Source organism: Accipiter gentilis, chromosome 13, assembly GCF_929443795.1.
Source record: "Accipiter gentilis chromosome 13, bAccGen1.1, whole genome shotgun sequence".
Taxonomy (NCBI): Eukaryota; Metazoa; Chordata; class Aves; order Accipitriformes; family Accipitridae; genus Astur; species Astur gentilis.
In genome coordinates, this window is record NC_064892.1 from 29,146,890 (window position 1) to 29,173,897 (window position 27,008).

General features: G+C 37.6%; 1 protein-coding gene across 1 annotated transcript; it reads right to left on the reverse strand.

Annotated features, from left to right (window-relative positions):
- SUGT1 (SGT1 homolog, MIS12 kinetochore complex assembly cochaperone) lies at window positions 1-26,855 on the reverse strand. Its single transcript, XM_049815868.1, has 13 exons — window positions 26,730-26,855; window positions 26,607-26,652; window positions 22,826-22,916; window positions 22,049-22,118; window positions 21,625-21,695; window positions 16,972-17,025; window positions 15,223-15,239; window positions 14,141-14,175; window positions 13,475-13,571; window positions 12,316-12,423; window positions 2,258-2,348; window positions 1,177-1,358; window positions 1-544 (listed from the first exon to the last, which is right to left on the reverse strand). The coding sequence occupies exons 1-13, from the start codon at window positions 26,759-26,761 to the stop codon at window positions 443-445; spliced, it is 996 nt and encodes a 331-aa protein (XP_049671825.1). The 5' UTR covers window positions 26,762-26,855; the 3' UTR covers window positions 1-442.
- Between the last annotated feature and the right edge of the window lie 153 nt (window positions 26,856-27,008).

Sequence of the window (27,008 nt, forward strand, 5' to 3'; positions counted from 1 at the left end):
TATAGAAAAAGTTATATTTACATTTTTATTTAGCAGAGTTTAAGAGCAGACAATGTTAACGCCATTGTTGAAAAGTGTTTTTTACCCAAAGTTGCCAAGAACTAATAAGTTACTGAAAAGAAATACCAGGCATAAGGCAATAATCCTGACCAGCCATTAGAGATCACCCTATCCCCAAAGAGCAGAGCTGATAAAGGCAGTAGAAAATTTAGACCGATTGACTCGATTTCCAAAAATTAGACAGATGATGAAAATAGGGTTCCACTCTTGAGTATATCTTTAACATCTGCGATGAAGGAATTTCTAAAGCACGCAAAATGTAAAGACAATTCTTGTTTCCAAGGGAACATTCAGTGCTTTGAATCCAAGAATGCTATGTCCATACACAGTGGTCAGTACAGGACTATGGCAACACATAGATGGTAAAAGATTAAAAATAGGGTTAGAATTTTTTCCATTCCATGTCATCAGGAGGATTTACTTCTACCTTCCTTTTACCAACATCAGACCAGTTGGTGCTCAGAACTGTGCCTCCAGACTCCATCTGCAATATGAGAAAAAGCTTGTTTAGCTTACTACAGGAATTCTAGTAATATAAAAGCCACATTTCTTACAGCAGATTAACAAATTCAGAAGAAACATGAAGAATTTAAGCTTCATGTAGTAGCAATTACACAGGAATTTTGTGTACATATAGAAAAAAATTTGACAAAGCCATCATTCCATAATCTTCAGCCCAACAGTACGTTTATCGGTACTGGACACAATGAGATGTTAATTCACTAACAAGAAGCTTTTGAAGGGTCAGTCATGTTCTTACCCATGAGGACTGTAAATAAAAGGAACTAGATACAAACAATTAAGAGGTATTTGATCCTTTCATCCATGGCAAGCCTTCAAGTTCTGTATGAGCCAAAACCTGTTTCCTTTGATAACACCGATTAAGAGACCAGTGACAAAGCACAACCTTGGACTTAAAGAGTCACATTCATTAGCATACAACATCGTAGCTTTCAGCGATACTTGTTACACCAGTATGTCCAACAGAACTGCTGCCGTTCATTATAGGCCCAAGGTTTTGGTAGCTAAAGGCTTCCACATTCATGCAAAGTTTAGTAAATTGTGTCAGTGTGCAAAAGTTACACATTTCTTCAGAGAAAAAGAATGAAGACTTACAAACGATTTGTTCATGGCACGTTTCACTTCATCTGTACCATCTGAATAAATTTGCTGGAAGAGTTTATTTAAAGCAGCGTCTCCTTCTAACTTCTCATTCTTCTCCTCTTCTTTGATTTCAACTACCAGTTTGTCCCAGTTCCTTGTATAGTGAGAAGATGACGGATATAAGTGCTGGGTATCTGAAATCAGAAGTGTTAGTTAATGAAGCATTTTCTCACAAATTTCAGAGCAGCAGAGAAAACAGACGTATATGTATCTGATGAATCAGAGATGATAATGGAACATGAATCTGGAAACGCAAATGGATTCCTCCTTACTGATATATATAAGCATTGCAGTAACAAAAATAAAGGAAACTAAAAAATGCTAGACACTACATTGAGTACCTACGAAAGTTTACTTTTAAGTAAACAGAGTTACATAATTTAGCTATCCAACAAAAAAAATGCTGGACAACAGCAATGCAGATAAAGTAAAAACGAGGCAGGAGATACTGGCTGACAGCAAGAAAAAAATTAAAACAAAAAACAAAACACAAAAAAAACCCCCAAAACCAGCAGCCTAGAGCCACAGGAAAATTTGAGCTAAATTTCAAAAAAATACCTGAAATCAATAAATCAGGAAATTCAAATTCTCTCAAAGACAGATTGTTAATCTGTCTTGAAAAACTGCAAATGTATTACTTTCCAAGAGAGATGGAATACTTAAGTAAATAATACTTAAGTAAATAATACTTACTTATTTAAGCAACAACAGAGGCGTAACAATGCATAGAACTGCAGAACAGTGACCAAAACAGCCAAACAGATAAGCCCAGAGAAATTAATGAAAAGCATATATCCTTAATAATCCATCAGATTAATGGAAGTTATGACTAAATTTAATACTTAAGTTTTAGTAATGCCCTGCAGACTTTTTCTGTCAATTGTTGGCAGTAAAATCAAGACTATTAGGCTTTTCTTTGTAAATATGAAGCTGTGATTTTATTCACAATATTTAACACAAAAAATATTATTAATAGCTGCAAGTAGTTTAATACATATAAACCATTTAATACTTAATAGTTGAGAGAACAAACCTGGTGTAAATTGCTTTAACTTAGGAGAATCTCCCTGGCCCTCCAGCTTCTCCCATCTTACAGCCTCTGGCTTCTTCATTTTTATCTCAACCTACAAAGCACAAGACAAAGAACAAATTGATCCAGATGGCAAACAGTTCTGCCAAATAGTTTCAAAGTAGTTGGATCCTGTAGCAGAACAAAAATAAATGCATTTGTTTTTAGAAACACAGTCTCTAATATAAAGCCTATACTTTAGCAAATTTTACCTACCTTACAAGATGAAGTTACATGACTTCCAAGTCGTATGTCAGCTAAACTCTTATGTGGCTGCACAGATCTATCAGACTTTTATCCTTTTGTTTAGTACCACTTTCTTTTGCTTACTATTCACTTGATTCTTTTTGTAAATTATGGCATCCCAAAAGTAACAATCAGTCCCAATGTCTCTACACTGCCAGGCACCAAGGTATTACCTTGCAAGCATCCCTTTCTTGCAAGTCAGCTCTAATAATTAAACAGTACTTTTGAAGGACTATAAAATCCAACTTTATCTAGGTTCACAATTCAACCACCAAAAAATTTTGTATTTGATGTGTAGTACACAAACCACAGAAACACCCTGGGACTATGCAGATCTTCCCACTGGAGAAATTCAGAAGCTCTATTAATTTGGTTCAATGAACAAACACTGCTATGGAGAAAACTGTCTAGTATTCATTGACAAAACTGGCAATTAAAAATGGATATGGTTGTAATTATCATAGGAGAAACAAAATTAAGTGAAGTATGTCATGCCCTATTCACAACTACACATAATCCCTTTAGACAACCATATTGAAATGTTGTTTCATAATTAACTTTATCCGTTGGTTACAGGGTTACAAAGTTACAAAACATTGTCTGAAAAGCAAGGACTGCCTAATGTCACTCCAAAGGACAAATTCACTTAAGAAAATGTCGCAAAGTTCATACAACGCTATTAATTAACTGAAATCAGTGCTTGCTAAACTTCAGCAGTTCCTTATTTGTGAACTGCTCAGCAGAAGCGAGTTCTTAGTTCCACCTATAGCCACTATAACCTGGGGATCCCTGCAGACCCAAGAACAAAGGCACCACTGTAAAAGCTAACCCTAGAGATCCTAACAGCAAGCTCCTTGCACAGCATCTTGTTGATCTGAAATTTGAACTTCATCTAATCCATTCTTCAAATCAAACACTGGTAAGCAATAGACCGAGATACCTTCTAAAAATAAAGAAATGAGCTCATTTAAGTTTCAAAGCTTCCATGTTTGCAATCATGCTGCATTTTAAGAACCAGAATACCCAATTATGACTGCTTCCCCCCCCCCCCCCCCCTTTTTTTTCCCCTTCTTTTTTCCCCTGGAGAAGCTACCATTTCCCTAGACAAGTTTAAATACTTATTTTCCACCACTAACTTGTACTGAGAACAACAAAAAGTTTAAGACACGAGGCATGGAATGCCCTTCAAGGCAGGGGAGAGTTTCAGTAAGTTTCTAAGTCCAACAACCACTTGTATTTGACTTCCCACTCCCCGTCTGTTGGATTTACAATGTTTTTAGCAACTTTACAAGTCACAAATTAAGCATCAGAGCATCAGTTTTTAAAATAGTCAAAGTCCCAGTCACAAAACCAAAAACATAAATAAAATTAAAATAATGTATTACTCTAGTTGCTCAACCTACTGTCCCTAAAGAAGGCTTGTATTACAGAGTTTAATATTGCAATCTGTAAGAACGCAGAGATTTCTGTTGAAACTATGCAGAAATAGCATTCAAACTGTGCCAGTAATTAGTCTTCAGTAAAATGAAAGAAGTCAGCAAAGCTTCCTCCACTGGACTCTTTTAAAAACACCTTGGAAACTATAACCTTAAGTTCATTTTTTAACATCTACACTCATAAATCTAACGCTCTGCAATTAGCTTAAGGAAGCCAAAAATATTTGTGTATCTACATATAAGACAAACAAGTAGTTCCCTGAGTGCCAGAACCAGCAGTTTTTTGGGTTTGATTCCCACCCCACAATGAATTTGGATCTCATGAGTCAAACATTTAAGTTCATTAGCCACTTAGAAAAGTACTAATTAGTTACAAGTGAAACCTGAGTATTAATTTAAACCAACTTGTCTTTCCTCTGCTTCTTATATAACTCTTCTAAACCTGAGGAAATTGTATTATCAATTCAGTTGCATGTTGAAGTTGAGAAGGCCTTAATTTTAAGATTTTATACTCTGCTTATTAGCAGATCCTCCCATATGTTCTATTTAAAAAAAAGAGAGAATGTAAATGCTTGATACTGAGACTGCTCAACCCTATACCTCTTCAATTTCTCTTCTGTTTGTTTCTTCCTTCACTATCTCCTCTTACCCTTACGCTTCAGGCTTTCCACCGATCTTTCAGTATCTCAAAACCAGACTATTTCATCCACACCAAGAATGACCTCTAATGCAATGTAATGCTTGATGTGAGCTACTACACATGGACTTTTTTCTTCTCAGAATACAATCCTCCCCAAAGAGCCCTTATGAAGGCCTTTGGCTATTCATCAGAGTACTCTGCCCACACATAAAAAGGAAAAAAAAAAAAAAAGAAAAAAAAAAAAGAAGATCTTTACTTTTGCTGCTCCAGTAATCCCCCTCTCCTTTTTTAATCTGCTAGTTCTTACACTTTCGTCTTGTGAAACTGTCCCTAAGCCAGTACTACATGACAAACATCCCTAAGGAAAAGGAAATGCTACAAACTAATTCCCAGTGTAAGATGCACATTTCTTAAATCTAAACCATTTCAACGCTGCCAAGCTAGAGGTATAGACAGCTGAAGAGTTGAGACAGAATGCATTTATGACATGATTAAACCTCTACCCCATCTACTGCATCCACTTCAATCGAAGTTACTCATTAGGCAAAGTGGCAGGCAGGAGTAAAACTAGGGAAATCATTAGCTTCATACCATTATACAACCACATTTTCCAAAAATATAAAGCTATAAAATTCTGCTTGTGAAGGCACATATTTCTTCAACTTGAGAGCTTTATTTGATCTAAAGAGAAACAACTTTGCGAGTCCCAATTATGTGCACAAACGGCAATAAATGCATTTTAATGAACATTTTAAAGCAGATACTGATAGCTATCACACAGAAAAGTAACGTATCAGTACGGACATTTGTATCGTATCTAACACGCAAGTACTGTTAGCTTTTTCCTCTCCTTTGAAAAAAATTCAGCACTCGGGCAAGAGAAATACATCAACACTTCACCAACTACTTTGATTTAACATCTATATTTCATAAAATGTATGCCTGTGTGCCTCGTGCCAACGTTAGAATAAAAGACAGGAAAATTTCATTGCAAATTAACTGCTTTGCATGCCACTTAAGGACAAGCCTAATTCCTCAGCCTCTCCTTGTAGCTCATGCTGTGCAGCCATCTCACCAGCCCTCCACTAGGACTTGCTCCACGTTAGTGCATTTCTTGCACTAGGAAGCCCAAAACTGGACACAGTACTCTGGTTGTATGAGAAGTTCCAACACAGAAATAATCTACTTTCTGTTGTAATTTTTAAGTTCCTGGTATTTGGGGCCCAAAGTAAGCAAAGCAAAAAAAAAAAAAAAAAAAAAAAGAAAAGAAAAAAAATAAAAATGGAATTTTGATATAATTCATGCACTACTTGTCTGAAATACTGTCTTGAGAGAAACCTACCCCTGAGAAGAGGGTCAAACGGGGATTCATTGTCTAGAAGAAACCCCATCCACAGTGAAAGGATACAGAGAAGATTCTAATGACAAAATTTTCTAGTCATAAAAGTAATTGATTTTTTTAAAATCTATCAGAGATCTAGACAAGTTTGTTTGCAACTTAATCTAAGTGCTAGCTATCAGAGAAGATGCCGCAGAGTTACTCTCAGAAGCTATTCTAAACTATTTCACTGGTAGTATAAGGACACAAAACCCCCTTACCTTAAGATGACTGGCATAAAAGAGCATTTAATCTAGTTTTAAGAAAGAATTTCTCCCCTTAGCTACAGATAAACACATTGCTAGTTAGCCAACATTAATTTTCTAGGTAGAAGCTTACTGTTAGAAAGCCCAAACCTCTGATGAACTAGATTTCACTTGAACTAACATTCTGGGACAGACATTGCCAGTTTAACTGAGAAACATTAAAAGAGAGTTTTTATCTTCCTCCCTAAAAGAAGATTCTGGTGTACACTGACAAGTTGCAAGAATTTTCTTCTAATTTCTATTGTGGTTTGTATTTTACAGTCCCTGCTAAGGGGAAGTTCACCTACCACTGGCAAATTTCTGTCAAGCTCTGATCAGATGGATGAAGGAAATCAGAACTGGCAAAGCTTAAGCAATAGTTCAGCCATTCATTTGAAGATGCATCAAAAAATGGCCTTTTAAATTCTGATGTTTTGCTACATCAAACACACGAAAATGAGAATTCAGGGTTTCCAGTCAACTGCTTAGTTATTTACTGAACTTCTGACTGCCTTGCCTGAGTTGTAAATTTTAAGTGTTTAGAGTTGTCATTTTGCAATCATCTCATGTATTTTGTTACCTAAATTTAAGGGTAGGACAAAACACCACTGTCTTCTAAAAACATATGACCTATTCAAACTTACCTCTAAGATTATATGCACATACAGTTTTGCTATCCTAGTTATTCAAAGACCTTTTATACATTGCTTATATTGTGAATTCCAAGATCTTTGGTCCATAACTTTAAACAAAATACACCAAGATGAAAATAACTCTACAGTGTTATCACAAATAATTTATAATTAAAAATTTATTCTGCAGTGAATATATTGCAACAGAAAGGATTTAGTGTGCACCTTTCAGTTTCTTTGCCAGCTATGTACTATAGAGAACTGAGTGCAAAAAGGTCAAAGTTTCCACCACACAGATATTACAGAGCAACCCCTCGTTAAAATTTTAAATTTAAGAGGAGCTACCAATACAGATCATTTAGGTATCCTAGAGCTTTTTGTCACTGCATCCTCAATGTAAACCATCACTATTCCAATAGTTCTTAAATCCATCTTCTCTCAAGACAGAGAAAAACCCTTATGCCTAGTTTTCCCTTATGTATTTATATAAAGCACGGGCACTAACTTACATGCTTGTTTGAAACATAGTTCTCAGAGTATTAACAAGTTTAAATCTGCTCCACACCATCTGCATTCATAAAGAAGAAGAAGAAAAAAATTCAAACTTATTTTGAGCCAAGTAAATATCATGCCAATCATTGGGAAGGTTTCTTTATGGTCTAGCCAGTAAATTGCTCCATCTAGCCCTACCCAAGAGATGTAAGACATTTCAGAGAAGCATCCAACACTTATCTTAAATATCAGTTTATAATTTACAGAAAGTGCTCAAGAATATATGGGAGATATGAATCTGCACAAAAGCCTCATAGAAAAAACAAGTACAGGAGAGCAGGAAAGCCTGCATTCAAGTGTCTGCAAGCCATTTAATGAAAATACCCCAAACAAGAAAGTATCTTTTAAGGATCGGACTGCAATGGTAAGAACCAACTTTAGTTAAAATAAATCTGTTCCTCTGTTTATCTATTTGTGTACATTTGCCTCTGAATAGAAGCTCTGATGACAGTCCAAGAGTATGTGAAACAGTTTCACTCTTTGCCTTTTCCTTTACATTTAGCAACAGGCATCGGTGTGCTTTTCCAGTAAGCTGCACAGAGTATTTCAGAGTTTGCAAGGCAAAATGTTGGTTTGAGGAAAAGAAACATTCCACTGATGCACACTACCATATTCTTGGCATGAAGCTGCTGAGAGTGTGCTTCTACCTCAGACATGTCTATTAACTAACAAATGTCAACTGTAAAAGAGGCTGAGGATTTCTAAACACCTCCCCCCTGTTTGCAGCACAACTTTGATATCTAACTAAAGGACAGTTCTGGGGTAAAGAAACCACTTTTTACCACTTTTTCAAATGGCTCTAAATTGCTGCAAGTCATTGCCTGCAAAAAGCCCAAACCACTAAAAACTCAAAACTCACAGTAATGTCCCCTGACTATTTGTAGATGCAAGAGCAGAGGGGAAGAAAAAGAGAAAACACTAGCTCAAGTTTCCTTCAAGTTCATAAGCATACCTGCTAAAAGCACATAGTCATCCTCACTCTCCTCTTCTAGGTCTAAGGAGAAGAAAAACCTGAGCGTCACCTAGAACACAACAGAAGACCTAGAAAAACTGCTCACATTACACAGGTTTCCAACAGAACATGGCAGAATATTGCCCTGGAATCCCAAACGCTGACTGAACAAAAGAGGGAAAAGAAAGCTAGGCTGATTGTGCACAAAGAACTGTTTCAGAACAATAGAAATCCTTACAATATTTGTGCATTTCTGCTTTCCTGCCTTATTTTCTGGCCAGAGACAGATCAGCTAGTTTTGCCTTAAACATATTTAGTCACTCATTTTAAGTTTTTATGCCTTTTTCCTTTTATGAAGGGAGCACAATGATATTATGCAAACTGAGCTACCGGATAACTGCACACAGGCAACTAACAAAGAGCAAACTTGGTCCAGCTTTTACATTTTGGCTCCCTCTTCTGGAAAGAAGTAAAAAACCAAGCAGCACCACTAAAGGGTACCTACCTTCCTACTGTTAAATGCTGCACGCAACCTGCAGTTTTCAGTGTGGCACAGTTTTCCCCCAACTTCAGCTGACACCTGAACACAACTGAGGATGACCACCAAAATAGACAAAATCCTACCTATTGTGTACAAAGTCATGCTACATACAAAGACCAGATCAGCTTCCATTTGTAAGACACAAATCTCAAATTTATATGGTGCTTTTTGGAGCTGCTATTACTTTTTGATCAGACTACTACAGTCAGACACCTTTGACAGATGAGGAGTATAGCCAATAATGTCAATTGATCTAGTTGTGCTAGTTATGATCTATCAGCTATGCTGCTCATGTACGAGAAAAAAATGCTTATGCATATGTGGCAATTAATACAGTTGTATTCAGCATTTTCTCACATGAACATCAAGTTGAGGCCTTAGATCATCAGAATTATATGCTGAACAACACCCGGTAATTCTAAGGAACTCATGACTAAATGTGAACAGGAAACATAATCACTCAAAGCTGAATTTGCAAGTAGTGATATCTATTAAATAGCAAATAAGCTTTTGAATTAGGTAAAAAAATGGCTCCAAGCATAGAAGGAATACATACAGCCACTAATAAAGGCCATCTGTATCATCTGTAAAACTGTTGACAATTAGAGAATATACAATACTAGGATGAATAAAGAAAGAGATGAAGATTTTTATCTCAAAGCTGGACTTCACCCACACGTTATGCTGTTCTTGCATCGGCATTAAGTATTTTACCTCTTCTAGCTCACAGCTTGAAGTCAAAAGTCTGCAGATCATGAATGCTAATTTACTTCTGCTCATACAGAAACCAAACACCTCCAAACATCTATGTATGCTACCTCTGTACCATTTGCTAGTTCTGTTCTTTTCCAGAGACTTTGTATCTCGGAGCTAGACACAGCATGGATTTATTGAAAGGTATAATTTTTATTTCATTGCTAGGAAAGAAACAATTCTTAAGGTATCAATCGCATTTTTCACCACTGTTAACATTTCCTGAAAGAAGCAATCGCAGAGTCTGCAAGTTCTGTCTGCTCTTTGCAGTTATTTTAGAATCTATAATTCTGCAAATACCATTAAGGCTATTTTCTCCTCCTGATTATGCATCTTTACCTTTATTCCTTTGCATTTGTCAAGTGATGCTGAATTTCAAGCAGTATTGAGAAATCCCTCTCTGGCTTCTCTTAGCTACCAAAACACGCAGGATTGTTCTACTATCTGCCAGTTCTGTTGTTTCATCCTCTGCCCATTACATTTGTTAGTTTTATGAAGTTCATGGGAAACAAACTATCCCCCACATAGCCTGTCCATACATTCCACTCTGTTTCCTCATATATTTCCTCATACAACCGGAAAAGAAAGACCAGACTCTTTGTTGCCCAGTGAAGATTACACAATGCTAATGGCAGTGTGGCTCATATGTTCAAAGCAGCAATACAAAATAAAGCAGTGTGAACACATGCAGTTATTCTTATTTGAAATTATTAATCCACAAGAACAGATCTGTTCCTATCCCATGAAAACACAATTTCTTTAGGAGTGTGTAGTAAAAGGTTCATATAATTGGGAAGATGATGAGATTATATCTTTCTTTCCAAGTCCTTACAAAAGGTCTTCATGTAAATGGTACAAATTAACTTGTAAGGGGTTTGAGAAATTCTAAGATAGTTTATTCAAAGTAATAACTGCACATTTTCCATACTGCTCGTAAGAACAAAGTACATACATGAAACTTATGAATAGAAATCTGAATTTCTAGTATTCAAACACTAAGGCTGTATCATTCCCTTAAAGTGCTTAATGTTTTTCAAAGTAAAATATTCTAAGCCTTTAAAGAAGTCTTTGCATGCTTAACATAGACCTGCTTTAAATTTTTTTTTACTTCAGCCAGACTCCATCTGCTGGCCAGTACCGGAATTAGCTGGGGCATCATTTAAATTGTATTCCTTCACAGATGTCTTTACACTATATTCTTTTCTGGAAAAGGAAGAACATGTTGAAGCACTGACTTCTGCTGTTAGAACACCTCCTCCGTTCTCTCTTACCCCATTTTATCTCAAGAACATTCTCTCACAATTATACAGGAACAGTAACATTTGAAAATTAATGCAAAATATTTACAATTCAGACACTGCCTGAACATAACTAAAGCTGTCACACCACTTTAGGAACCTCAATCTAAACCAGGCTCTAGACTACTAGAAATTATTTCAGACATTTACTAGAGATGGTAGCATAGAAAGACAAAGTCAAGTTCATTTCAACAGTGCTCAGTAGCAAGCAGATGTTTCATAAAAGTGATGGTAAACTTCAAGACAAATGAAAAGTATAACACAAGCTAGATAGGAACATAAAGCAAATAGGACCTCACGTTACTCCTCTTGACAAGGTCTGTGCCCATTGCACTCAAATTTACAGAAATACTAATGGACTAGCAAATTTTCTACATGCTTTAAGCACTCTGCTTATCTCCCACAGCATGAGAGCTCATGTGACTCAAATCACATAACCTGCCCAGCTTCCTTAGTGCGAGGAGTGGAAAAACGAGACCAACTTTCTATGGTAATCCTCTCATCTCATCTTGAAGTCCCTCTTCCCCGAAACGATGCAAGAACTATTATAGGTACCTTTCTGACAAGGGAACAGGTAAAATGGAACCTGAGAATACAAAGGAATTTCCAAAAGCTCTGCAGAAACACCACTGAAATACAAGGAAAGCATCAACAACACAATCCTGCTTCAGAGATTCAGACTTGGCTCTATGGACAAAACATATGTCTGCCTATGCATTATACCAACAATATATGCTATGCTAGACCACAGTCAGTTTCTTATTTTTCTATACCTGTAACACAGAAGAAACAAAATGTTGAGACAGAAGCATTCTCTCTCATGCCATGCGATTTTCAACTGTCTCCAAGCAAGTACTATTTCCAGGAACAGTGCAGAATACACTCTCTTGAAAAGCCAAGAACAGTTAACCATACATCTAACCTTTAACAGCAAGAAGTCATGAAAGGGTAAAGAATTATTTCAACATTGAAATCTTTTATTTCTTGGGCACACAAAGATAACAATGTTTCACCAGGCTCCTAGAAGTTTAGCAGAAAGTTTTTAATACTTTCCTAACACCTGAATTTTAAGAGTGAAGACCACAGTCATCTTTCTACAGCAACAAGTAAAAGCGTCCTCAACATAACCGTCATTTGCACTTCAGTAAGTACCAGCGTATTACTATTTCTGATATTTGCAAAAGTTTAGAAAGCCTCCCACTGGCTGAAAGGCACCTTGAAGAAAGAAAAAGCATTTCTATATGAAAAGCAAGATATTATGACTGTTCCAGAGAGACAAGACAATAGAGCAGAAAGGTTTTCAACATCAGGAACGGTCAAAGAAGTAATTTACACTTTAAGAAGCTTACCTTTGTTGAAAGCACTTTAAATGTACTTTGCTCTGGCACTATAGAATGAAGAAGAACAAGCTTTAAGTTGTAGTCTTCACCTGATGGAAGTCTCACTGATGCATTCATCTGTTAACAATTGAAAACACGTCTCTGGTCATCTTTGAGAGCAGTTTTTTCCATTTCTAAGTAAAGGATTGTCATTTGGCACCAAGATTAAGTGATTAAATTAATGACCCTTCTCTAGGGCACTTAAAAGCATCAGGTGTCAGAATTTCAGACAACGCCATTACATTACTGCATTATTGAACAAGGTGTTTCTGAAGTATACTAGAAAATGAACAGGAGATTTCAATTCTTAGCCAGCAAGTACTCAAAAAGCCTATTATCTTGTCAGCTTGATCTGCATTCTTTGGGTAAAGAATTATATGGCAAATGAAGAAGTATCAACACATTAATAATGGAATATGAAAACAATTTGCAACTTCCCTTCTAATACACGCAGACTACATGGCAAGCACTCACACACTTTTAACAATCTAAAGCAGATAGTAACAACCAAGTACTCCTGGTAGTTTGTGAAGTATCAACTTAGTCAAGAATAAGAACCTAACTCTTCAATACTCTCAGCTAAATTAAACATGAACATCATTGGTACCGCATATGGCACAACAATAGATTAGTGCACTTCCTTGAAATATATGCTTTGCTGCCATTAACAATTTTAATGATGCCAAAAGCAAGAAAAACCCACCAACCAACATTCATTCTTTTTCTATAATTGTCCTAAAGCAAGATACTACTTATTCATAACTGTTTTTAGAATACCTTGTCTCTGTTCCTACACCAGATGCATGCATACTCAAACATTTGAAGCCCAGATCACTTCTTCCCCCATCCTTCCAAACACACAAGCAGCTGAAAAACAGATGTTCCCTCTTCAGCACGCACACCACACTACTGCTTGTGTATAAATCCTATGGACACTGCTGCAGCAATAGATGCCAGTTCACTTGATTGGGCATACACACATATACAGCATAACTGTATATAAAAAAAACTCAGACTGAAGACCACCTGTGCTATTCTTTTCATGCTATTACAGCAGATAATGTTCACTGTTTTAATTACTACATTTTAAGGCATCTAAGGATGCATATCGATAGCCAATACAGATCACCTCTTTCTCTGAGAACTGCACACTGACATCATCCTTCTGTGCATTCTTGATCATTATAGTCACAATTACTTGAGATTCTGTTTGGTACCAGTCATATCTAAAAAAAAAAAAAAAGAAGGAAAACCTGAGAGATATACAGTACATTGTATAGTTTGATGGGAGAGAAAAGACATATAAAATTAGATGTCTTCCTCTAAAAGAGCAGTTGCAGAATTGGCAAGATAAGTAGTTAAAGAACAAAGAATCTTTTTTAATCAAAAAGCATACCAAAATTAGGTCACTTTCTTGACCAATTCATAATATTGTTTGCCTTCTATAAATTAAATAGCACCTTTTTAGTTCAGGATCTTAAAAGAATCTCAAAAACATTGCCTATACTAGGCACAATGGGGCAATCTTTTAATTAAGCTCAGCATGAGAATTAGAAACAGAAGTCAGAATGCTTACACCATTCCCCACTCCCCCAGCGAGGCATAATCTCCTGAAAGTACAACTCAGTCTGAACAAAAGTGATGACACCGAGAAACACTTCAGTTAGACTGCCACTTTAAAAAGTTACCCAAAAAGAATTTCTACAGTCATTATCTTGCTTCTTCAATCCCCCAGTCAAAGAACAGCTATATGTCAATTATTTCAATTTTCACAGTAAAGCTAAAGTCAACTTACTTGATCTTTGGTGGCAGAGGTTGCTGCTGTGCATTCTAGTTGAAGCATATTGAATTGGAAAGAAAGTTACATCAGTGTTAAGTGAAAATTTACAATTAAGTACTTTTCAAAGACACAAATCATTTTCATACTGATTGCTCCCCTTTTCTTGATTTATGTATGAGCATTAACTTACAGGTGAAGCTCTTCACTGTTCTCCTAACCATTTATGCCAGATTATGAATTAAAAAGTTTCAATTTACATTAAATATGTCTGTCTGTGACTTAGAATGTATTAGTCAGACATTTTATAGATAGCAGAAAGTTCTGCTTTAACTCATCTTCTTCCTGGATAAGAAGTACACCTGAGAGACATACAGTGGCTATGTTGCTAATCTACAAGTCATGAAGGAAACCTGAAATAGATCTGAAAACTCAAGATGTAACTTTTAAACATAAAAACCTTTTAACTGTAAGATCTGTCTTTACATTACACCCACCACGTTTTCTGTACACTTTCCTCCTCTACCCTATTCTTAAAATGTAAAAAATGGAAGTAACTATGAAAGAGGGAGCAGAACATCCAACGCAAATTCCCATTTTTTTTGTCTCAAGAAAAAAAAAGGGGGGGGTTGCGTCAATTTCAACGTTTCTTCTAAAGACTTCCAATTAAAAAAAAAGGAAACTGAAAGCTGCACAAATTACAGCAGAAAAAAGTCTGCACAAACCACTTGCAAGCTACTGGGAAAAAAAAGTTACTTTCTAGCAGTCACAAGCAAGTTAGTATTGACAACGTGAGCTGGTTAATTTGTAAATTAGGCCACAGACTGCAAGCCAGAAACTTAAAATTTACTTCAGTGAGTGCAGAGTAACTGCCATATTTGTATACCATTCCTAGGAGTTTCCAGGGTTCAAATTTTGCAACCTTGGTCTCAAATAAAAGAACACATGTTTAGAAGGAAAGTTAAATCCTTCAGAATTGCGTGCAATAGAAAAGATTATTTTTAAAGCCTGAAAGTTTTAAGAACCCTCTGAAGCCTGAAAGTATGCTCTAGCTTAACAAAGAAATTGAAAGAGTAAACATATTAAGGAAAACATCTTACCACTTCTGTCTGTGATGCTGTAGAAAGAAAAAAGTTGCACTTTCAGAAAAAGACATATTGAACTTACAAGGCATATACTTATTCTAGCTTTCTTCAGTTACTCCAGACATTCCACATTTATTCCAGTCTCAACAGTAGAAGTCAAAAACATGCCAGTTCTACCTCTAGTATTTTGCTTTTATGACACACTATTTTTTAATCAGATTTCAATCAGCAACTTGTACAAAGGAACAACTGTAACAGAAAGCATGTTCCAACTAACAGAAGGAACAAACTTGCCATTACTTTCCCTTGCTTATCAGAAACACATACAGACGTTTTTAATGAAAGCAACACCATGGCAAACAAAAGTTTTAAAAATCACTTCCCACAAGTCTGTACTAGGTTTATCATCCATCCCTAGGAATAGCACAAAGTTCCCCTCAAAACTGTATCTTGTGCAAGGCAAACCCACCTGGGGAATGAGATGGAAGCTTGGCAGAGAAATTCACTCACATGACCTTAAATATACTGTAATACTTGGATCTAAACTATAGCTCGGTATCTCCTCTTCTAAATACTTTTTCCTAAAGTATTTCAGACTAAATATGTTTGGAAAAAAACACACCTCTCCCTTTGCTTCTTTATAATGCATACTGCTAAAAAGAGATAAAGATTAACAAAAAAAGAATATTCATTTGTAATTAAGAAATCAGAGCTGTTCTTTTGTTGTTGTTTCTTTTTCCACTGGTGTATCAGAGAATTAAGAAAATGGCTCAAAAAAGACAAGACACGAATGAATATTCAAAAGAAAACAGGACAAGTGAGTTGAACCAGACAAAACACTGCAAAAAGTAATTCTGACATTACAGAAAAATGTGTATTATAACCTCTTTCCTTGAGAGGGCAGAGAAAATAGTCACCCAATAAAATTCTTTGCAAATAAGACCGTGCTTGCCAATCACACAATTTGTCCAAATAAAAATAAACCTGGCAAAAATGTATCACGAAGCAGAAATCTGTTCATTCCTATACAACAAAAAAGGTTCTACTCTATTGGCTTTTTAGTCAACAGGTTGACATGAACTTGTTCTACTGTCCCAGTCTCCAGTGTGCACCACAAAGAGGAGGGAAAGTCACAACAGGTGGAGGAAAAACCGACATCAGTTATTGCGTTATATCTCATTAAAATCCAGAGGCAGTTTAAGCACTGTGGACGAGTTAGTTGTCAGGGGTGTCATTCCGTAGGAAGGTATGAAAGGAAGATATACTCACACTCATTGACTACCACAGGTAAGACACCACAGCAGCAATTAGCACCTAAGGCACTCTCCACATGGAATCAAGGACTAAAATCCCCAAATTTCCACCTCATTCCAATTTTATATTCTGTAAGACTTGAAAACTTATTTTGATTTTGTTTTTGGAAAGCAAGCTGAAACATGCTTCCACAGTTAAAATTAGTTAGCAGTTGTGTATGAAAACAAGTTAAAATTAATTATGATTGTCTGAACTTTAAATAGGTACTCCCCTGTCACATCTAATTATTACACTAAAACCCTAATATTAATGTTCCTCTAAATCTGAAGTATAGAAGTGTTCAGGATGTCTACTCTGAGAGAAACAAGAGATAGGAAAAAGTGATTAAAAAAAAATAAAATTCTTTTGTTCTAAGTAAGAGGTAAGCTGTAAATCTTTGAAAAAACATGACACAGCTTCAAAGCACAGGGCATAACAAATCCCTTATCAAGTAAATGTGGTTTTTCTTACCATTTAGTGTTTCTTCACATCTTTTAATCCAAATAGTAAAGGTATCATCTACATCTAGAAGAGATCAAACACAGTAACATTAAAACTCTTCAAGCACTACACATATTGCATAAAGAACAATTCCTCACAATTGCCACTTGGAACAGATCCATCCCAAACTCACATCAATTGACTAAAAAAAAGGTATTATTTCCTGTTATCTTCTTGTAACCTCTGTCATTCCAGTTAAGCTTTAAGTATTTTTACACAACTCTACTATTTAACTCTGTTATATTTAATTAACTTCAAATTAATTTGTAGGACACTAGATTTTGTTTGAAATGACCCAAATACGCTATCGCTTTCCACCCTGCTCTACCCCTATACAAGTGTTTGGAAAGCAAGAATTATAGTTTTACACATTTTTCCATTATTCTTAAAATCATTTTTTCGAAGTCACACACTTCCTCTCTAGAGGAATAATCACAAGAGACAGCCACTTCTGGGGACAACCCAAAATTGCACAAGTTTTCACAAACACCAAGTATTTTCTCCTGATGGTTTCACAAACACCAAGTATTTTCTCCTGATGGTTTCACACAAACTTTACAGATATATCTGAAGCTTCAGAGATGTTAGAAATACATAGGTGCCAATATCATCCTATGAATCACAATCACAGAAAAGTTTAGAAAGACCTTGATATACTAGGAAGCAAGCTCCCCAGATAGAAATGAATTCACTAGAAAATAGCTCAAAAGGTAGCAGTGTAACAACAGAATAATCATCTTATTCAACAAAATTCCCAGAAAAGTCTTTCAGAGTCAGGAAAGTAAAAAAGCGGCAACATTACTGACCAACTACTAAGAACAGCTAAACTTATTATCTTTTTAAAATAGAAAGAATTCACACTGAGGAGTTCACACAGCCAACTACCTAGCAGACACTTGAAGAGGCTCGACAAAAGAGTTCCCAGCAGACATGCACATAACACCAACTGTGACTCTACTGCAGTTATGCAAACTATGCCCCCCAATCCCTTCAAATAAAAAATGTACATAGATTTTAAGGTGCACCTTAGGTCTTAAAATTGCTACTCCACTCCTCCAGCCATTTCCTCTTCCCTTTTCTGCCATCCCCACCACTCGTCTTAAAAGTTATATAAATTTTAAGCTACATAAGATTTATGTAATCTCTCAGTTGTTTTTAGGAAAAGATAAAAATGCAAATAATATGGCTGTCTTGACATCACAATACAATCAGCCACTGACTGCTGCAGTCTCTTCTATATTCCTAGCAAATCCTAGAAAGAAGATTTCTTTCCCGTTTTCAGATCGAATTAACCAAAATTAACTATCAGACAGTTCTGTTGGGGGATCCAAGGCCTGTCTTCAATTACCTAATGTATACTTAAGGTGTTCAGATGCCTGATCGCAGACTGCCCTCAGAAGTACATGGGGAAAGGAAGCGAGGCAAAGGTCCCAGGATGCAGTAAAGTAAGTTCTGATTAGATAAGGAAAATTTTTACTAAAAGAGTGGTCAAACTCTGGAGCAGGTTGCCCAAAGAGGCTGTGGAATCTTCAGTCTTGGAGATACTTGGAAATCAGCAGAAAAAGAACCCAAGCAAACACATGCCATTTCAAAGTTAATACTGCTCTTGGCCAGGGCACAGAATTAGATGAGCTCCAGAGCTTCCCTGCAACCTAAATTAATCTGTAATTTTAAAACTTAGCACCCATACCCTATAAAGACTCCCAAGTTTTGCAGCCAGGAACAAAGTTTATTTATCAAAAGTGAAATTAAATTAAGTAGGTTCAGGAGTCCAAGCAAAGAGAAAAATGAGTCAAATCTCCACTGATCCAGCCTCTGACTTGCAGTACCGTGTGAGGAATTCTCTTTTTAACTATGGCCTATGACAAGACTGCTATACAACACGAACTTTAAAAGAAAAGTCCAGTGTTATCTTCCCTTTTTTCCTAGAAGAAAGATCCCCCTCACCAACCACTGCCTCTTTCCCTGCATCCCAGCACATTTTATAATTTGAGGCAAAAGAATTTTATTTTTTTTTGGTGCTCTATAACTGCATTATCATCCCAAAGAACTTACCAACGACTTCTATTAATAACTTTCTAGTTCAGAAAACCTAACTGGGTCTTCACTTACTGAAAAATCTACTCTTAGAACACAAGAAAGGTATCTATGAACACATTTATTTAAAAAGTTGATGCATTCCACCTTTACTAAATCCATTAGGTGGTCACAGAAAAAAAAACCAACAAGAAAATTTGAGTATAATTGTCCCAAATCCACATAACATACTGAAGAGTAAGGGATCACAGTGCTTCTTCAATCTAAGGCAAATTAATGAACTCCAAAAATCCACATGTGTCTAGTCTCACGGTTGAGTGAAAGGAATCTCGCTTCCTAATGTTATTTTATAAAATAAAGAAACATTGCACATTCAGCAATTCATCACATTAAGTCCTATTTAGATATCCCTGTAGGTGGGTAATGGGAAGCTTGCTGTCATACCCTGGGCCTGTCAGTCATACCAATAATGAGCATAAGTAGGAAACTCATCATTATTAGCATTCCAGATTAAGATGTAAAACAGGCCTTACATCAACAAGGAAAGAGAAACATGTACTGGTGTACTTCTGCCCCCTTGTGTGGCAAAGAAACCGGCAAAGAATTCCCCACCACGGCAATTCTCTCTGAGGCAGCAACAGCTACATTCTTCTCTCTTTATCACCTGCTTAGCAGTATGTGGCAAATTTTCCCTCTGAGCTTTGTTCATTTTGCACTAGCTGCATTGAACTGGAAGTTAATTGTTTTGCTAAAATGCTTATGCTCACAATTGTTTTCACCTGGGATCTATCAAACATTCCACAGAACTGCAAAGGCAAATTCTGTTACGGACATAAACTTGCCAGCAAATTAGGTAATATATATGAGAGACTCAACTAAAACTCTGTATTTTTAAAAAGGCCTTCAGGAGACTCCTCATCTCACAATAGGTCATAGAATTTGGTAACGAGATACGGAAAGCACAGCGGAAGCAATCTTCAGATGAGAGAGTAATCAGGAAGGACTGGGGAGCTTCAGAAACACTTCAACTGGGTAAGCAGCAAAATGATGGCAAATTAAATTCAAACAGGTAGAAGTCAAGCAATTCAGCACAGGAAAACGCTGTGCTGTATTTCAGGGATTCTGAATAAGCTAAGAGGATCCTGGTAGTCACCAACTTATCTAAAAAGATACTTGCAGCTCTGTGTGCTGTTGCACCCTAGAACGCAAGTAGAATGTGAGGTTAAACAGAATTAAAAAAAAAGATGCTCTGGCTTGAGATTTCGTGTACAACCTGTATTTTGAACAACTCCAACTGACCAACTAGAAAGGTGACAACATCCATGCACATGAAAAACCTCAAATTGATAGTGGTTTCTTGGGGTGGGGCAAAAATATGAAAAAATATAGATCTGTCATTCAATTAAATTCAGGAGTGATGAGTTTGGAGATGTATAAGAAGTCACCTATCAAGTACAGAAAGCTACAGAAGTCACTGGAAGGAATCTCTTTCATGGAAAGATACTAAACAAAGAACTTGGCTAGACTGCAAAGACACGCTTGTCTTCATAGTGTACAAGCCAGTGGAGACTACCTAGTTATGCAAACTACCAGAACTGAAAGAACTTTAGGAAATTTCTTACATTCGCTTATTTGGGAGAGGCAAAGAAATTAAATTTTTGCTAAACTTTCAGGTCCCAGCCACTGTTACAGGCAAGACCACATACTAGAAAGATCTGAGACCATGACAATGCTTACCAGATTAGTGCACTTTGCTCTGTGTAACCTTTCAAGGTGCTTTTCTTACCATTTCCTTCCACTGTTGGGATGGGAAGGAATGGAATGAGGGGAGGGTTTTATTTCAAATGAGGCATAGGAGGGAAAAGAAGGGAGTCGCAACCATCTTGCAATTGCTTTGTTTTATGCTTCCCCATGTCTTCTACCAAAGCTTTCTGTATTACACTACTCCTTTCTTGCTTCTAGAATAAAGTCAGGTTTTAAAAAAAAAAAAGAAAAAAGCTCTAATTCTTCCCAAACTAAAAAGTGCCCATGTCCAGCCAGGAAGCCAACACTTTTAATAAAGAAAGAGATATAAAAATGCTTCTGTAATTAAGTAACATGTAATGTGAGGTAAAAATCCATTTTGTCAGTCTGAACATGCATCAAGTTGCATGTGCCTTCTAAAGACCAGTCTATCAGTTTAAGTACGAAATTCCAGCTATGTGTAAGGAGCCTGTTCTGTTCAGAAACTTTTCTAAGACACTTAATTGCACACCATTGCCACCATTTATTTGTAAGACCCCCAGGAAGCAGGAAAACACTCCCCTTTTTTTAAAGAAAAAAAAATAAAATTAAAAAGATTTAAAAATCATATACTTCTTGCTAAGAACTTTGTCACACATTTTTAAGTAGTTTTACACTTTTATGCAGTGATTGCACAAACCTTCCCAAAAGCTAGACATCTGAAGTCAGGCACCTAATTCATTAGCCTTTTTAAAAAAAAAAAAAAGAAAAAATCCTTGGTCTTCACTTTCAACTAACACATTAAAAAAGTTTTTTCCTCACTAGCAAAGGAGTACTGTGCACACAAAAAATTTTAATACTTACTGTCCAACCTCTGTCCCTCTCGGAAAGACTCTAAAGCAGATGCATAGTTTTTGATATGATATTCACCTAACCTGACATGAACAAAGAAAAGCACAAGGAAACAGTAATTACTTTTCAGTCTAATCCACATTCTGAAGATCACGACATCCTTAGTTCACACACTATATTTGTTAAAATTACAAATGTAAGAATTTAAATCACCTAAGAGGCGTGTTTTTGAAATGGCTAGGATGTTAAGATAACCACACCAAACTAAATCGCTTATTATAACCACAGCTTTATTACAAATGGGTTATAAGCAGTATGGCATTAAATTTATTCATTCATGGTGTTGCAAAAAGCTTGTACAGAGCCATAATCCAAATACTAGTATTGCCCTACAGATTTATCGCAAGATTCACAAAGTACAATATATGACACGTACCCTTTTCTAAGGAGCGCTACAGCATTATTGGGGTTGAGTTCCAGGGACTTCTTTGCATCTGCAACTGCATCTGTTGGAAGTTTAAAGGTGAGGAATATAATAATGTGTTATAAAAAGCAGTGAACTGTGAGTCTTTCAGTAGTGAAAATTTTTTAAGGTGTACTATGTTAGCTTTCTTAGCTTGCAAACAAATCACACCGTTCGAATTAAATCTAGCCACAACTGCTACAGATGAACCCTTCACTCAGCTGCAGAGCTCTACATATGATATAGCCTGGGTTTTGTTTAGTCAAATACTCTGACATATCTGAAGTGTGAATCCGTTTGTTTGTTTTCTATTGGAAAGAAAAAATAGATCAAATCTTCAGTTATTCAGTTAAAATTTTTTCCCAGGCATTACTCAGCTATCACATTCCTACCATGACAGGATTCAGTCTCTACCAAAAACATAAGGATGGAAGATGCTTACAACACAAAAGCTTAAAATCTGCCTAAGAAGTCTACTTACAAAAAAAAGCTGCCAAGATAACAGCAGACTAAAATCGAATGGAAAGCTGGGACTGCAAAGTACCCAATTCACTGGAAGTTTTGCAGAAACAAAAGAATTGAAAACAAAGTGACTACAAAATTATGCACTAACTGTAAAAGCAGCACATTAAGTTACAGATAACACTTTCTCTTATTACTATATTTCACTTCAGATTGAAGACATCTTCGTTAAAGAACGCGTTACAATACACTTGTAAGAGGATTCTCAGTGTTGTCTGAAGATGTTACCAGCATATTTCTGTAGAAGAATATAAGCATAAGCTCGTTGACAATAATATTCGGCATCATCTGGATTTTTTTCCAAAGCTGTTGTCAGTTCCTGTAAAGACACATAAAAAACCCCATGAAATGGCACCTCGGAAGTCCCCATGAAAAAAATACAGTACCAAACTCTAACAACTAATAGACATTTCAGAAGAAAATACCCTAACTGGCATGACTGTACCTGTTGATCAGTTCTCATCCACAAAGCTTAAACATCAGAGCTTGAAGGAACCTGCCAATTATATCAAATTCAGGGAGCCTGTTTCTTACTGAGAAGGAAACAGGACTTTCAAATGCCTTCAACATGAAGTCTAATGCACAGGTGATCCTCTTCATTCCAAAGACTTTCCTATAATTCTCAGCATATTTGTACACAGGTCTGCTGGGTTTGAGGAAGCACTGCATTATTAGGCATTTGGAAGTCAACATACAGTATGTCAAAACACGTGTGTGGGGATAACATGCTCAAAGCATTGTGACACGTGATGAAATAAAACATTACATGATATTATTGAGCATAAGAGATTGTTTCCATTTATGCTGAGCACAAAAGCAGAAGAACAAAAGACTTATGGGGCACAGGCCTCACAGGAAATACTGCTGCACAATATAAGTAAGCATAAAGCAGTCCCTTCTTAGGGGAATCACTGGTTATACAGATTGAAATAACTATATTTTGTTCTCTGTAAGAAAAGTTTGACTTTTGCACAACAGAGTAAAATCAGGACTTGACGCACACATCTGAAAAGAGCATGTCCAATTCTGTCCTTATTAGTGAGAGATGCTCTTCTCTTTGCTAGAAGACAGTAAGTCTTTCAAAGCCACTGCACTACATCAGTACAGTACAGTAACTGTTTGCCAAGTTGACTTCTACTCAGAATCTAGCAAGCATGAATGTAGCTAAGATACAGGTTTTAAACCCACATAAATATTAGCACAGCACAGTTGCCAAAACTCTGTCCCACCAAGCCAGAGAAAAAGGAAGAACAGAAGGACTTGCCTTAGGTTTAACTCAGATCAGCATCTTGTTCTGTTTCACACGTCACATAAAACGTTTACACCAACTAGGAGTTAAGTGGCCACAACAGCTGCTTTTAGTAGTAGCATGAGTTCTTACCAGCTTAAGATATGCAAATCTACATATAAATCTAAAACCTTGAGAGTCTCTGAAGAAAGTGGCAGGCAGTAGACCACTGTAACTTCACCTAATTGTACCGATGCCCTCCTAAGATTTAAAGTCATTCAAAAGCAGTCATCGCTACAGAAATACTCATGGCTATAGGTATTCCTTACGGGAGGGACATAAGGTAACCCACATATGAAAACTGGTTCATACTATGCTGAGAGGTGAAGTACAGCTTTAGATCCTGAAAACCCAGTGGGGTCTGACTCTGACAGTGAACACTGAACATTACAGGCACTTCACAAGCAGAGTCACTTCTGTGACAGATCACCTCTCACTCCAAACGTTATTTCCTGTGATTTACGCTGATGACAAAAGCACCAATTAGAACCAGCAGACAACATATGAACTGATCCTCCTACAGAACTAGCCCTCCCCCCAGGAAAGCAAAGCAAACCAAACCCAACCCAAGCACCTTCAACAGCATGAAACTCATCTCTTCGTTGGCTTTTTAGCATAAGTCATCACATCTCATTCAGCCACACGCACACGGAAGAAGTTATTCCTGTAACACAGCTGTTTGAGAAGACCGCCAAGTAATACTCAACTAGCACCAGGAACTCCAGATTATGGGTATCAGCAACAGTTAACTTCGAACAAGCTTGGACCCTGTCCTCACAAACACTCAAGTACGTGTCTTCCACATATGTTGACTCTAAAGGCCCTTACCATGGGACCAAGTTGCAAATCTATTTCTAAATATATTGGGAACTTTCAGGTCCCTCCACGCTAATGATAAGAGTTTGTATGAGTTAAAGGTGCTTTCGGTCTCCACATAGTAAGCTACTTTTTCAACTTAAAATGACAAAAACATCATTAAAGACTTCACAGCTATATCATTCAGAGATTATTTAAAGATGGAAGATGATCTTTCATTTGTATCAGATTCAGGTGCAGAAAGCCAAAGCATGCTCTTCAGGAGTTCAAGAAATCAAAAGTCATGAGGACACAGTGCAGAAATTGCATGACAACTGGAGACAAGTCTAGTCAGCAAATGTGTCAGCGTTACACAGCACAATTTATACAGTATTGTGTCCCAGATTAGAAATTAAGTACATGAGCTAAAAGACCACACCTAAGATCATGCAAACATGGTATACTAGGTATACCACCTGTAGATCCAAGCTTCTAAATCAGCAAAATGCCACACTGAACTATGCAACTTACCAGTTCAGAGATTACCAAGCACAATCTACCTACTCAATTGAGTCCTTTTAAAAAAGGCTACACAAGTGACACCAGTATTACCATATTGGGTATTAAATAATAGCTATAGAATGTGTTACATGTTGTTTTGAAGCACTGAATGTACAAAGAACCGAAATACAAACTAGAAAAGCAAAGCAACTTTGTTAATAATAATAATAAAAAAAGCATATTCTGATAGTATTCTTTAATACTTCCAAAGACCTTTTGGTGTTGAGGTTTTCTGGGGGTTTTTGTTGGTGGATTTTTTTACCCCACAATGGGAAATGTACTTTTTTTTAGATCTTAAGTTAGTTTTACTACACCAAATATATTTGGTTATTCCAAATTGCTTTTTAGATGTCATTTATCCTCTGAAAACAAGCTACAGCCTAAACCTAAAAGAGCTGTAAGATTTAGCTTCACCATTTTCTTTACATAAAGATAATCCAGTATCATCTTATGCTTCTGCCACCTACTCCATTCAAGTAGAACTATCCATTTACATCCTCTCCCCTTCCAAGTACGTTAAATAGAAATACTTATGCACCCTCCAGTTCTGCCTTCTCATTAACCCTCTGTTTTAACTAAAAATAACCTTTGAAAGCACATTAATACATGTTAATGGGTAAAATCATAGAACAGGCCAGGTTGGAAGGGACCTTGAAAGATCATCTGGTCCAACCTTTTGTGGGAAAGGGGGCCCAGATGAGGTTATCTAGCATCCTGTCCAGTCATGTCTTGAAAACCTCCAGTGATGGGGACTCTACCACATCCGTGTGGAGGTTGTTCCTGTGAAAGAGCGTTCTCACTGTAAAAAGTTTACTTTTCATGTCGAAATGAAACGAAAAATTGGTGCTGATCCCCGCAAAATACAGAAAGAGGAAAAAAAGCGATCGGGGCAGAATAAAAACGAATGAAGATTGAACACGTTTTCTCTGCTAAGCTTAATGCTTTTTTAACCACAAATCGCAATGGCTTTAGTTATTTGAACTACCACCTGTCTACACGGAAGAGAAAGCTGGTTCAGGGGCTTTTTTCTGCCTTTCTTCTTCGCAACACAGGTAGCCCAAGTATTTTGACAGAACGGCGCCGAACCCCTCTGCCTGCAGACCTCAGACGAGAGACGTTTGTTTCCAAGGGACACTCTGCAAGCCCCCCCCCCGCGCCCCTCACAGCAAGAGCGACCGCACCACCCTTCAGCCGCTCCCCTCGCCCCTAAGCCCGGCCCAGCAGGCTGCAAACCCCGGTGTGTCCCCCAACACCGGCGGCTGGGCAGGCCGACAAACTTCAAACACCGGCTGGGTAAGACCCGACGACCGCTTCCCAGCCCCCGCCGGCCTGGCCTGGCCTGGCCTGGTCCGGCCCGGCCCTCACCTGCGCCGCTGCCCCCGGGTCCCGGTCGACGTCCCCGTCCGAGAACCTGCCGAGGAAACACAACGGCGTGAGAGGAGCGAGGCGGGAGGGGAGCGAGGCGGGGAGGGGTCGGAGGGGGCTCACCGAAGAGGAGGACCCGCCGCCGCCGCCGCCATACCGCCCGCCGCCCCCGGGAAACTTCTGGAGCCGCTCGAGGCCCCCGCGCCACAAACCCCGAAGGCCGCAGCCCGCGCAAGGCCTGACGGGATAGCGGCGGGGAGAAGCTCCTCCCGCGCTTCTCCGCGAGTGGGCGGGGCCACCGCTGTCGCCCGGGCAAGCGCGGCTCCGCCCCCCACCATAGAGCTGGAGGACCGGCGGTGGTAGAGCGGCAGTCACGAGCAGCTTCCCGCCCGCCTCCTTCCT

Bases quoted from the DNA above. Each gene is read 5' to 3' on its own strand.
- SUGT1 (XM_049815868.1), bottom strand. From the start codon at position 26,761: ATGGCGGCGGCGGCGGCGGGTCCTCCTCTTCG. The intron at 2,349-12,315 runs GTAAGCTTCTTA...TGTGCTTTGTAG, and splicing joins TTAAAGTGCTTTCAACAAAG to GTTGAGATAAAAATGAAGAA. The intron at 1,359-2,257 runs GTTTGTTCTCTC...TTCTGATTTCAG, and splicing joins GTTAAAGCAATTTACACCAG to ATACCCAGCACTTATATCCG.